The 14,469-nt window shown below is 40.9% G+C and overlaps 2 protein-coding genes across 3 annotated transcripts in view; both read right to left on the bottom strand.

Moving 5' to 3' along the window:
* Nucleotides 1-14,469, bottom strand: part of LOC121719457 (mucin-2-like) — an 89,108-nt gene that overhangs the window by 38,772 nt on the left and 35,867 nt on the right. Inside the window, exons 5-9 of one of the 2 annotated variants that reach the window (XM_042105106.1) lie at nt 9,448-9,531; nt 9,255-9,311; nt 8,994-9,062; nt 8,599-8,691; nt 7,741-7,839 (exon numbers count right to left, since the gene is read on the bottom strand). In XM_042105106.1, coding sequence (XP_041961040.1) covers nt 7,741-7,839; nt 8,599-8,691; nt 8,994-9,062; nt 9,255-9,311; nt 9,448-9,531 — 402 coding nt within the window. Of the gene's footprint in view, nt 1-7,740; nt 7,840-8,598; nt 8,692-8,993; nt 9,063-9,254; nt 9,312-9,447; nt 9,532-11,501; nt 12,313-14,469 lie in introns of those variants that run through there. The other variant, XM_042105109.1, reaches the window with a different exon arrangement.
* LOC121719663 (replication protein A 70 kDa DNA-binding subunit C-like) overlaps nt 13,113-14,469 on the bottom strand; it is a 1,376-nt gene continuing 19 nt past the window's right edge. The window contains exons 1-3 of the mRNA XM_042105467.1: nt 14,395-14,469; nt 14,084-14,130; nt 13,113-13,887 (exon numbers count right to left, since the gene is read on the bottom strand). The exon at nt 14,395-14,469 is cut by the window's right edge and continues 19 nt beyond it. Of these exons, the coding sequence (XP_041961401.1) occupies nt 13,606-13,887; nt 14,084-14,130; nt 14,395-14,422 (357 nt within the window). The 5' untranslated portion in view covers nt 14,423-14,469 and the 3' untranslated portion in view covers nt 13,113-13,605. The remainder of the gene's footprint in view (nt 13,888-14,083; nt 14,131-14,394) is intronic.

The following is a 14,469-nucleotide window of genomic DNA, read 5'->3' as shown; positions in this document are numbered from 1 at the left end:
CAATCACCACACACACACACACTACACACACACACACACACACACACACACACACAGTGGAATCCCCAATGAGGAAGCAGGTCAGACGTTGGTTCGCCCAATGAGAGGCCCTGCTGTACGACGCACTGCGTGATGTTGATGTAGTGACATCATTTATCTACAACCTTTACAATGGCATTGTTCCAATGGTCACTGTCAAAATATTTCCCAACCAAGGACCGTGAATTGATAGCTCAGTCCGTAAGGCTCCGAAATCATGTACTGTTGCTCTTCCACACCTCTGAACATCAATGCCCCCCAGGGATGTGTCCTGAGGCCACTTCTCTATTCCCACTATACCACCCACAGCTCTAACTCCATTGTGAAGTTTGCTGAAGACACAGTGGTTGTTGGCTTAGTCTCTAACAGCAGTGAGGCCACCTACTTGGAAGTGGTGGATAGGCTTACATCAAACCATGTTGACCCTCATAAGGACGACTTTAATTACCACCAAATACTTTTTTATTTGAATCCACTAATCACATTTCTCTCACAGTCTTGATGTATTAGTGTGTGTCCTCTGTGCTCTCTGTGTGAGAGGGGGATGTGGGGAGGGGTGAGAACTTGTTGCTATACTCACCACCGACCGTTGACCCTCATGAGGGCGGCTTTATTAACCACCAAACACATCCACACCCAAATGAAAGCGAGCAACTTACCCATTAAACCATTCTGACTTATCAAATAACTGTCAGCAATATTTGTGTTTTGCATTACATGCGATAGCCCTTCTTTAACTTAGTTCATTCGGTTGTTCATGTGCATAACACACAACCATAAAAGTCAAATATAAAACGTTCAGTGATATATGAGCTGATGGACAGAAGTTCCTGAGGTAGCAGGAATCTCGTTGGGACACTTGAACACTTAAAACAACAGTATCATATAAGTAGAATGGCATGAGTGGGATTCTAACAGAGAAGAAAAGGACATTGACATCTGATGTTGACATCTGTCAATCAGATCATCACCACCAATCTGAGAGGGGAGGGTGGAGCTACTGGACCTGCACTTTGTTTAGACAACAACTCACCATTCACATTGTTGAGGAGTTTTAAGTGTGTGTGTGGGGGGGGGAGGGGGTGGGATGAGATGGGGTGCATGCACGTGTGTACACAAACTTACAAACTTACATTTCCCTCTATCTCTGTCTCTCTCTCTTTTTCCTTCTCTCTCTCTATGAGTGTGACTGTTTGTGTGACTTTGTGCATGTGTGAGTGGCTCAGGCTGAATGTGTTGTGAAGACCGTGGCTGCAAAGAGCTTCACTAAACCTAAACCACAGGGTAGTTGACCACACTGCTGTGACAGCAACACTCGCACACATACAAATTTTCTCTCTCTCTCTCTCTCTCTCTCTCTCACACACACACACAAACACACACACACACACACACACACATACACACACACACTCTCTCTCTCACACACACACACACACACACACACACACACACATCTGCATTTGTTTTCTGTTGACTGATATTTAGAAGACATTTTTAAACCAACGATTAAACGATTGTTAGTCGAGCTCCACCACACCCACATACTGTACCACTAGCCCCAAGGGTCTACTAAAAACAAACACAACTCCTCCAGGGACAGATTGAAAGGGTCTATGTGTCATAAATAAAAGCAGGGAAGTATATGGTCTTGAGGTACAATTTTCTGACAATAATCATAACATTGTCATCATTTTTTTTGTTTATTCATGTGGTGTTAAACATCTTGACAATGGCGCCCTCTGTAGACATTTAAGGTTACAACAGGTGAAATTGAGAATTCTTGGTGATCCCTGCCACAACCTCTATGAAGATTAATTTTGAAACTGGTAATAGCAAATTAAATTAGTCATCTAAATGTTTCATCAAACAAGTTCAAAAGAAAGCAAAAACATATAGGGCAAAATATATATTTTTATTTTGTTTAATGAAGAGAGAAAAATATTTTAGTATAAAGGGAATAACAGTATTACAGACACACAGAAACAACATATAAACCACATACACATACTCCTGTCGAAACATACACATACTCCTGTACAATAAATATAATATTACCTAAACAATACACATGAACCTATTATGAGGAGAATTATGGGATTGCATGTTATTAATTACACAGTTTCTACTATAATCCACCATAGATATAGAGAGGTGTTTTGGTCTAAAAATGTATAGGGATATTAGACTTGGACATGTGCATGTAATGAACTAGTTAACAACACTGCCCCCTGTTGATGTTATGAGGTAACTGCAAGTGGAATTGAGAAGGCCATGCAGACACCTTGACACTGTGTTGAGCATTTAAGTATAGTAAGTATATATACTCTTTTGATCCCGTGAGGGAAATTTGGTCTCTGAATTTAACCCAATCTGTGAATGAGTGAAACACAGCACACAGTAAGGTGAAGCACACAGTAAACCTGGCACAGTGAGCTGCCTGCAACCACAGCGGCGCTCGGGGAGCAGTGAGGGGTTGGGTGCCTTGCTCAAGGGCACTTCAGCTGTGGCCCACTGGTCGGGGCTCGAACCGGCAACCCTCCGGTTACAAGTCCAGAGTGCTAACCAGTGGGCCACGGCTGCCCCAAAAATTTGAAATGCAGATCTTTCAGAATATTGCCTCGGAGTGTCATTCAATTCCAATTCAATGGCATGATTTCCATTGACTGAGTCCCAAGAATGTTTCTAACAAATGAAGCATAATGAATTTAGAAATGTGTTATCATTATGTTGCAGTAAACTCTGAATTAGATTTACATAAATGTTACATGGACATTAGTTGCACATGAATTAAAAGTGTTCAATCAAGGCAGCATTTATCTTTCATTTACCAAATCGATTCATGTCTTGATGACACAATTTGACTAACTAATTCCAGTGAAATAGTAAAAAGTTTACATGAGATATAATTTGTCATTTCAATGCCACTGTGTGTAAAATGGCTATCACCACTTGCTTTTGGCTAAGATCTTCGCCCATTTCTAGCTTGCATTTGTTGCTGGTTACCAGTAAATAGGGCCTACTATATATTTTTGTGCAAACAACAAAAACAGAAAGGATGGAGACAGCAAAGCTAGAGATGGGCAGGAACAAGGTCAATTGGTAGAAATGGATGGATGGAGGAGCTGGATGTGTGGATGAATGAAGCACAAGTATGCTTTATATTAAACATGCACACTGTTTAAAGTTACACGGTAAACTACAAGTACACCAAAGTTAAATTTAGCTTTTTTAGGGTTAGATAAAGTTGACCAAATGGATATAGGCTGTTAGGCGTGAACAAAGTAGGCTACTTTGTTGCTCCAACCCTTCCAATGTTAATGGGGACGAATGTTGACATTTTCCGTATTTTGCGTGAGAAACCCGGGAAATCTCCCTTATTTTCATTGTTCAATGTTGACAGAGCTATGGGACGAAAGATAACGTTATATGGCGACAGAAATCAACAATCAAACAAGCCACTTTGATTTTTTGCTGTTTTCAGCGGATGGCGGGCGGGTGCTATTTTGAAAATTGGTCAAAAAACTTTGCTGATGGATGGATTATGTTTTGTTATGCAGTTATGGTTGAAATAATAGCCCATCAGCGCATCTCTAGTGTGTGTGCCTCTCTCTCACTCAGAGGGGAGGGGGAGGCTGAGGGGTCGATCAAGCATGGATTCTAAACTCTGTGGTGGATAGGATCTACAATTAGGTGTTAATTAATATTACTACCTAGGTCGAAGTACTCCCAAGTGCTATTGCGCCAGACATTGTAGTTCTCCTGTTTATTCGCTTGGAAAATCATCACGTTTCATGTTGTGTGACCTAACATTTTTAATCAACTACTTGTGCAACTGTATTTAAGTAGGGAAAACGTGGATGTGTTTGATTACTGCTATGTTCCTCCCTCTATGGCTACGTCTGAGCCCGCTAGCATAGCAACATGCTAACACATTCGCGCCGCGCGCCAGAGCGTTTGAGTGCACATCCCGACGCGGGAGAGGTATGACTCAACTCGTGAAAGTTAAGGTAAGAACAGGTGAAACTGAGAATTCTTGGTGATCCCTGCCGTAAACTCTTTGAGGATTCATTTTGAAACCGGTACTAACAAATTAAATTAGATATCTAAATGGTTCATCAAACTACTTTAAAGGAAAGCCAAAACCTATAGGGCAAATATATATTTTATTTTGTTGAATGAAGAGAAATAAAATACTTTAGTATAAAGTGATTAACATTCTTACAGACACACAGAGACATGCATAAACCACATACATAAAAAAATACATAAAATGCATAAAAAATACACATGAACCTATTATGAAGTCAGTCATGGTATTCCATGTTATCAATTCCACAGTATGCAATATGTACAGTACAGATGATAGATTATAAACCACCATATATATAGAGATGTTTTTGGTCTACAAATCGATGGAGATATTAGATTTGAAGTGTGTATTTACACCCCTGGTACAAATAGCCTTGGCCACACAGCTAAGCTATTGATACCCTGTGTATAAACCACCATATATATTGATACCCTATTGATACCCTGTGTATAAACCACCATATATATAGAGATGTTTTTGGTCTACAAATCGATGGAGATTTTAGAGTCGGAGTGTCTATTTACACCCCTGGTACGAATAGCCTTGGCCACGCAGCTGAGCTATACACTATTTCCTTGTGGAACCAGATAGTGCAGTGGTCACAGACAAGGGCTGGCACGTGGGTGGCTGGGGTTCAATACCCATGTGATGCATTTTGGCAGAGTGAGTGTGCATGTGTACCAACGTCTCTGGAGAGAAGGCGCACAATTTGAACAAGAAATCGGTTCTCAAAACGGAAGTTTTGATTGCAACAATTAGCTAGTTCATGCACCAGGGTGTAAATAGCATGCAGTACTATAAACACCAGGGTACGAATAGCATCCACTTCTAACTGTACATTGATGCAAACAGCATACCTTATTCAGAGTGTCTATTACACAGCTGAGCTATTCACATCCTGTAACATAACAACAAAAAAAACATGTTGCTTGCTTTAAAAAAAAAAAAAAATATATATATATATATATATATATATTATTACATTGTGTGATCAATATGCCAGAATAAATGCACAGGGGTACTAATAGTTTTTTGATGAGAAGCAAGTGAAAAAATGTCTATCTCCGTATAGCCCCGTAGACTCCCATTCATTTGGGACTCGCTCTTGACCGGCCTTCAGGGAACTATGGGTGAACTGCAACCAATTTGGATAGAATAGGTAGGGGTGGATAGGGAGTCGACAGGCTCTCCATAAACAGGCTCTGTTGAGACCGATTCAGACAAAGAAGAGGAAACTACATGCTGATTTTGAAGTAGCATCAAAATGTCTGGTTGTGGTGTGTTCTGGTAGTTTTCACGACCTTTTGTGGTTAGTCGTTTTGCGTAGCTTGAGAAACAAACTAACACCATGCATCACCACTTGCTATTGGCCAAGATCTCCTACCATTTCTAGCTAAGGGGAGGTGCCACTTTTGGAGAAACTGGCAGAATCAGAGCCAATTGGCTCATCACTGAAGACAACCATGGCGTATTCAGAACCATCTGGATTGTCATTGGCCGAGGTGATGTTGGAGTAGTTGGCAAGGTCAAACACACGCTGTTGATTGGTCGCTGAGGATGCAGAAGCACCTGTCTGTAGAGCCGGCGTCGGATTGGTTGCTAGGGAGTAGATGTCATCACTGTCAGTGGCAGCAGTGGCAGGGCCAGACTCACAGTGCTGATTGGTTGCTGAAGTCGTACATGAATGCAGAGCTGGCATCGGATTGGTTGCCAGGTAGTAAATGCCATCACCAGCAGTGGTGAGTTGAGGAAGATGATTGGCTGGTTGCATGTTGGAGGTGGTGGGTTGAGGGAGCTGATTGGCTGCTTTAGCACTGGCAGGGTCATGGTCAGGAGCTGGAAGTGTTGCCAGGGCGTAGATGGATGTCAGAGCTGGACTGCTCCATTGGTCACTCTGGTTGGGTCCATCAGTGTCATGCGGTGATGTAGGCTGTATTTCTGAGTACACACACGAGTCCTAGTGGACCAAGGAAAGAAATGAAAATCAAAAAGTCTAATGACACACCAAAAACATGCAGATGGTCACATTTAAAAAGGGTTTTACTCACTGGTCTGATATTTCCAGAAGGAGATGTGGGTAATGCTAAACATGGTAATAAAATGTAAAGTCAGGTCATGTTTTTTATTTAATTGTCATTGGCTTTATAAAATGCTCTCTGAGGTAATCAAATTCAAAACGTAAAGCGTAACTCTCATTGAGAACATTGTTTGTGTACACATAATTTACTAAAAAGAAAGGTTTTGGACAACTCACTTCTTGACTGGCAAGATGGTGGCGAGCAGAAAAACCAAGGGAGTTGTTCTCTGTGTACTCAAACAACGTTCTCAATGCTCGAGTTCATGTGTAGAGATACACGTGATACTTCGATTAAAGTTTCATGATGTGTCGAGCCTTCTTAGTGTTTTAAAAATAGCGATTTTGATGTGATTTTGCATCAAAATAGTAGTGACCCTATTCAAAAAGGCCATTTGGCCCAAAAATGGCAATATGACCAAGCTTAAAAGTGGCGCTTCCGATGTAATTATGTATTTACACGAAAGTTTGACTCAGGTACATTCACAAAAAGACCCTAGGTTGAATTTTGGCGAGAGTTATGCTTTAACTATTCAATTGATTTGGTGTGTGTGTGTGTGTATGTGTGTGTGCGTGTGTGTACCTCTTTTTTTCTCAGCTCTTCTCTTCATCAGCCTAAAAGTCACTACAAGCAGAGCAATTATCACCACGGCAACAACAACAAGACCCACAGCTAGATGGCCTGTGGTATTAAAGAGCAGCACAGCTGATCAAGAACACGTCTCTCTACCAGCTCAGAAGTCACTATCATGTAGTGTGTGTGGGATGTGTGCGTGTGTGCATCTGTTATTTTTTTCTGCTGCTGATGGCCGGTTGCTACATACGGTCATCAGACTCGATCCCCATTTCACGCCCATAGACATGAACTATGATGAACTGTCTAGATCTGCCTATGTATAATCTTTGGTAGTAGCAGAGGAATACTCAATCAGCCAAGTCCTATGTGTATTAAACAACTACTGTAAACCAAACACAAATTACGAAGCCTAGAGGGATGACGTAATCTATTGCCATGCTAAATGAGCTCCTTTTGTCTGTCAAACTCATATTTTAGTGAGCTGAGTCCTGAATGATTGATGCCATTTCAGTTAGCTAGTTAGTTAGCATATGAGCATTTAGTAATGTTATAGGACTATAATGGTATGTGGGGTAGCTAATAGGAACATGGAAATCAATGTGGGAATAGCTCAGTTATTTTGTGTATGAAGTGCCAATGATGTAACACAGAGTGTTGTGCCTGAATGCGTTCATTGAATGATAGTTCATGAACTCGTTCATATTTTGGGCGAACGTGAACTGAACGTACTGTATTACTGCCTGCTGAACGTTACTGTGAACTCGTTCATTCTGGTGTCATGAACGGCTTCAAATGTCTGTTGGGAGTGGTAGACAGAGAAAGAGAGAGAGTCTGTTTAAGAAAGAACAGAAGTCTCTCTCTCTCACCCTCTCTCTGTGTGTGTGTGTGTGTGTGTGTGTGAAGGAGAAAAAAAGAGAACCCAACTAATGAAATGTATTATAAAGACCATGCCCTCACCACCTGATGTAGGTGATTTTTGATTTTGATCAGACTGCAAGTGTGTGGTCCTCTCAGTGATGTTGGACAGCGTTCTGGTTGTTGGGTTATGGGTGGACACTGACACAGGAAGACACATTTGAAATGGGAGATTAAAAATAGACACAGAACTCTAAGATGAAGAGAATGAGAAGTGAAAAAGATCACAGCTATTGGTCAAGACAAATCAAGTTTATTTTTATAGCAGATTTCATACACAGAGGTCATTAAATGTGCTTTACACCAACAAGAGTAAACAGTAATAGCAGGTAAGTCTGTGTAGTGTAGCTCTAACTATATTAGCATACCTGGTGTGTTGGGGAGAATAACTCTGGTGACCCATGTTCCTTGTTGTCACACACACACACACTCATAAGAGCATGCATTATGGGCTCATACAAAATATGAGATGTTGAAAACAACAACCTCATCTGATTTGACTCAGCATGACCCATTATGGTTGTGATTTGTATAGTAAGCATGGGATTGAGGGTAATTCTAGCCATGACCACAAGGTGTCAATCTTACTTCTACATGAAATGACCTCTGAAGTTTGCCTACTCAAATTACCCAAAGCTGCCATATTTGTCCATTTAAGGAGATTCACAAGACTCATTCATTTCATTCAACCTTTATTTATTATCGGATACCAGATCTCCTTATATGGTCAAAGATTTTGTGTAGGCGAACTTCAAATGTCTGTTGTGAGTGGTAGACAGAGAAAGAGAGAGTTTGTTTAAGAAAGAACAGAAGTCTCTCTCTCTCTGTGTGTGTGTGTGTGTGAAGGAGAAAAAAAGAGAACCCAAGTAATGAAATGTATTATAAAGACCATGCCCTCACCACCTGATGTAGGTGACTTCTGATCAGACTGCAAGTGTGTGGTCCTCTCAGTGGTAATGGACAGCGTTCTGGTTGTTGCGTTAGTGGAGGACACTGACACAGGAAGACACATTTGAAATGGGAGATTAAAAATAGACACAGAACTCTAAGATGAAGAGAAAGAGAAGTGAAAAGACCACAGTGCTGCAGCTCTCTATTCCCACAGTGTGTCTGGCTTTGCCTAGTGCCACCTCAGAAATGCATACAGATATTAAACATTTCTCCTATCAAACACAACTTAATTCTATCAATTATATCCTTGAATCAGATAAATCACATTTTGTGTAACATTTTGTATTGTATAATTTGTATAATATAATTTTGACTGATTATTAAAGTGTATCTGTATAGTCTACCTGGTGTGTTGGGAAGGGTAACTATGGTGACATCTGCAGTGACAGCTGTTGGTTTGTTGTCCTTTCTATCTAAAAGACAGACAGAGAAAGATAAACTGTCATGTTAAGTTTGATATTGTCTCACACACACACACACACACACACACACAAACACACATTTCAGTGTTCACTTTATCTCTTTTATTTCATAAAATAATAATAAATAAAAAATAATGACTTTAATTTAATAATGCTTATTAAAGTGTAACTGTATCAACCAACCTGGTGTGTTGGGGGGAGTAACTGTGGTGACCTTTGCAGTGAGTTTGGAAATGACAGCTGTTGGTCAAGACAAGTGAAGTTTATTTATGTAGCGCATTTCATAAACAGGCCATTCAATGTGCTTTACACAAACAAAAGTAAACAGTAATAGTAGGTAAGTCTGTGTAGTGTAGCTCTAACTATATTAGCCTACCTGGTATAGTGTTGGGGAGAGTAACCGTGGTGACCTCTGCATTAACTGTAGGAATGGCAGCTGTTGGTTTGTTGGCCTTTCTATCTAAACACCAGATAGAGAAAGACAAGACACACACACACACACAAAGGCAAATATTTCAACCTTTGTCTTATCTCATGAAAGCATTATGGGCTCATACACAAAAGCAACACTGGCAGGAGAGCAGTGATTAGCAACTATTTATACAATCTATTTATGGATGATAATTTGGGAGCAAACATAAATAGGAGTAGTTTTGAGCTAGACTGTTGTTAGTATTAGCAACAAAATGACTTATAGGCAGCAGGCATCGAGCCACATCAAAATAAATCACAATTTTAAAATCATTGTCACTGAAAGTAGCCGTACACTACAGTGGTAGTGTGGAGTCCCTACAGACCTCTCTGTACACTTTCAAAGTTTACATGTTTGACTAGGGACCCTCTCCACACTATCACCAACATTTAAGGCTATTTTCCACCTTGTCAGTGATCTAAAAAAAGCTATTTATTTTGATGTGGCGCCATAAATAATAAAAGTATTTTCCACATTTATGTGACTTACCTACTGTGAGATTCACTCTGGTATAAGGATCTTCCAGATATTTCTTAACTCCACACCAATATATTCCAGCATCCTCTGGGGTCAGGTTACGGATGGTCACAGTGAAGATGTTTACGTCCTTCTTGTCCTGCAGAGATACTCTCTCTTTGTGGGTCCATACTTTCCCCTTTCTGGACAAGATGACATCAACACCATCTTTAGACTCTCCTTTCAGTAAGTACTTTTTGAAGGACTCATCACCCTTCTGATATGTACAGTTGAGGACAGCATCTCCTCCCTCATGTCCTTTCACTGTGATCTCATCACACCTCACACAGCTCATCACTGAGAGAGAGAGAGAGAGAGAGAGAGAGAGGATCTGTGTGCTTGTCTTTTAGAGCAGTTTGTGAGATACAGCAAGAGATGATGTAGCTCCTCCCAACATTGTGACAAGTCCAGCCTATCAGAGCCTGAACCCTAACACCATGCAACAGGACTCAATCTGTCCGAGGCTGAACCCCAATACTATGCAACAGGACTCCGTCAGAGCCTGAACCCTAACACCATGCAACAGTGAAGTGAATGTGTGGCTATGCCATTTGTATATTTTAGCTATGCAACGTCTGCATGTACGTCATGTGGCTTGAGTTTCTATGTTAATCTTTCTGAGAAAGACTTACACCTCCCCTTCATATGATTGTGCTCAGATAATATCACCACAATACTGGCCAGCGACCTTAATGGCCCCGGCACTAGAGATCCACAGGTTTAAAAGGCCTATATGGTCATATGAAAACAGGACAAACAGAAATTACAAATGCACCATATAAACCAATACTTTTGAAACCAGGCTGCAGACACTGAGGATCAGCAGCGCTATGGAGGACCCCCGTCAGTGGTACAATGAAATCAGATTTAAAGAAAATAATAATAAAACAGTAACATAACATAATAAAACAGTAAAATAATAAAACAGTAACATAATCAGTTAAAATGGTCCAAATGGCAACATAAAAGGAAACTGGCAAATTCATAAACAAAATTGAACGCAGTTGTGTCAATCAGACTACTCAGAGACTCAATGCATACATTAGACAATTGCGACATACATTCATTCATTCATTCAGTCATTCATTCGGAGGCACAATAGGCTACACAGCTCAACAGAGAGAGAGAGAGAGAGAGAGAGAGAACACAAAGGACTCTAATTTGTATGACCCAAAGCCACAGTGGACCATTCAGTGCATTCATACCTCACTAACTAATGCACATATGCAACACCAGATCAGCAAAGACAAGGAAGTTCTCAGAGTTCATTTAAAATCACACCATTTCCATGACCCTGTTAAATACCAACTAGTTTTCAAACACACACACACACACACACACACAGACACACACAGTCAAGCTCAAAATGAGTCACACACCGTATACACACCAACATATGCTCTCTGTCTCCAAACAATGTCATGCAAATTGAAATCTCTTACCAGCAAGGGAGAGGAGTGTGAACTTGATGGAGGTTTTCATTTCAGAGATAAGTCTTCTTCCTCGCTGATTTAACCAATAGCAGTCTCACACAGTAGGACTCTAGATCTGACCAACAATCATCACATACATCATGAATCAAATATGGTCTCTGAAACAATAAAAAAAGCTAATCAAAAGAAATGTCACATAGCAGATCTGTCTGCTTTCAAACTGATCTGTGCCTTTTCTTTCAACTCTCTCCATCCAGCTCAACTTTGCTTTGCCACAGAATGGTATTTTATGGTCTCATCAGCTCGATGTCCAGATCGCCTGGTGATGATGTCCCCCAGTCCTGCCTGAGCTAAGGAGAATCCTTCTTGATGAAACGTGACGCCTGATTGGTTCAGTCACCCTGAAAGGTGGCCACTACCATCTCTGTTGTGTATTTTCTGTCTTTACTAAACAATTCACTGACTTAAACAATTATCACTGACTCACTCACTCTCCTACTGACCTCATCAGTCTCTTTGTTGTCCGTATTTTGAAGTAGCTCTCTGTAGCCCTGCCTCCACTCGCTTTACTGTTCCCTAATTCCACTCTCTCCCTTTCTCTGTATCTAACAATGTTTGTCTCTCGCTCTCTCTGTCTTTTCCTCTCTGTTGTTCTGAAGCGCGTCTATCGGCTCTCACACCTTTTCTTTATGTGCAGCCACTAGACCGCTAGTCTACTTTCACAAACACAGCACTCTGCACCTTGTTCTCTCAGTGTCTCTCTCTCTCTCTCTGTCTCTCTGATGTCTGACACACTATCTGTCACTATTTGTCATGTCTGTAGCTCTATGTCTTGAGCCTTCATTGTCACAAGCGGATGTGGGGAAATAGCTGCTGTTTTTTTCCAGCCCATGTTCATCTTTTTGAGGAGGAGTCTAATAACCACCAGTGACGTCCATGTCCAGGGGTAAATACCAATGAAACAGCACTGTTTGCAACACTTATACCTTATCCATTCCAAGCCAATAACAACCCAGTCAAGGAGAGACAGAGAGAGAGAGAGGAGAGGAGAGAGAGAGAGAGAGAGAGAGAGAGAGAGAGAGAGAGGACATTGCTGCTGCAGTAGCTCTGGTTTGTCCTTTAGCTGCAGGGGCCTTCAGTTAAACCACAGGCTATTTAAGGGGAAGAGATCTGCTCATGACACGCACAGACACGCACGCATATGCACGCACGCGCACACACACACACACACTCACACACACACACACACACACACACACATTATGAAAACCATAATAGGATATCCTGTGTATTACTTTTATTATACAATAGGCTATTTACAATTTACAATTGATGGATCATAAGAAACTATATGAATAGAGGATGTGTTTTGGTCTAAATGTACAATACATCAAAATTGAGATGAGATTACACTTGGACAGGACACAGGCAGACATGCATATAAAAGACAGACATTTGTAGGGGTGCGTTTGCATGAAACAAATGAATGAACAATGACACCCTCTACAGAGGTTATTAGGTAATAACATGTGAACTTTAGAAGGCCAAAACATACTGGCAGTTGAAGCAGAACTACAGTAACAATAAAGAGGAAAGATCAGTACATTTGTGCTTTATTGTACGTCAGTACATTGTATATTATTTAATATTTAATTCAGAACAAACCAAAAGCATAAAAACAAAAAGGTTCTATGACATTTTATAATGGTCTTTGTCATATGAAGGTTTACAGGAACTCAGCTCAGGATCTCCTAATGTCACAGTATGCTACCAACTACTTGATGGCGCTAGGCCCTGCTGTCCTAACGTCACAGTATGCTACCTAATAAAATCCCTTTGATGTCGCTAGGCACTGCTGTCCTAATGTCACAGTATGCTATAGGTATGCCTAATGAAATCCACTTGATGTCACTAGGCCCTGCTGTCCTAATGTCACAGTGCTACCTAAGAAAATCCACTTGATGGCGCTAGGCCCTGCGGTCCTAATGTCACAGTATGCTACCTAATAAAATCCACTTGATGTTGCTAGGCCCTGCTACTCCACTCACTGACATGAGGCTCTGGTAAACAGCATCAGGTTGGTCAATGGCATCAGGTTAAGTCGTGTTGGGGGTCAGCCTTTGGGAACTATATCAGGCTGAGTGGTGTTGGGTTTCAGGCTCTGGTAAACTGCATCAGGTTGGGTGGTGTTGGGATTCAGACTGTGGTAAACTGTATCAGGTTGGGTAGTGTTGGGGTTCAGGCTGTGGTAAACTGTATCAGGTTGGGTAGTGTTGGGGTTCAGGGTCTGGTAGACTGTATCATGTTGTGTAGTGTTGGGGTTCAGGGTCTGGTAGACTGTATCAGGTTGGGTGGTGTTGGAGTTTTGTGGATAATTTTCTTTGACAGAATTCCGCTATGAAATACATTTCATATTTTGAATGTTATAAATTAAAATGAACTGTTACATTTTTTTAAACAGTACCAGTAATCCTCAGTTGTAAATGAAATGCACACACTGTATGTTACAGCAGTAAATGGCATATGCTTAAATTAAACAAGGATACTTGATTTGTAATCATACAAAAAGACTAAATAGGCCATAGACTCACCTCTCTTGATTGTCTAGCTGAGGACAGAGGCCTCGATGGTCTGTCAGCTGTTGATGAAGTACAAAACACAAAAGTTTGACTCGGGTACATTCACAAAAAGACCCTAGGTTGCATTTTGGCGAGAGTTACACTTTAACTATTCAATTGATTTGGTGTGTACATGTATGTATGTGTGTGTGTGTGTGTGTGTGTGTGTGTCTGTGTGTGTGTGTGTGTGTGTGTGTGCAGTATGTATGTGTGTGTCTGTGTGTGTGTGTGTGTGTGTGTGTGTGTATGCGAGAGAGAGAGAGAGAGAGAGTGTGTGTGTGTACCTCTTTTTTTCTCAGCTCTTCTCTTCATCAGCCTAAAAGTCACTACCAGCAGAGCAATTATCACCACGGAAACAA

Source organism: Alosa sapidissima, chromosome 9, assembly GCF_018492685.1.
Source record: "Alosa sapidissima isolate fAloSap1 chromosome 9, fAloSap1.pri, whole genome shotgun sequence".
Taxonomy (NCBI): domain Eukaryota; kingdom Metazoa; phylum Chordata; class Actinopteri; order Clupeiformes; family Clupeidae; genus Alosa; species Alosa sapidissima.
Note: the sequence above shows the minus strand (reverse complement) of the source record. Positions and strands in the feature narration are given on the sequence as shown.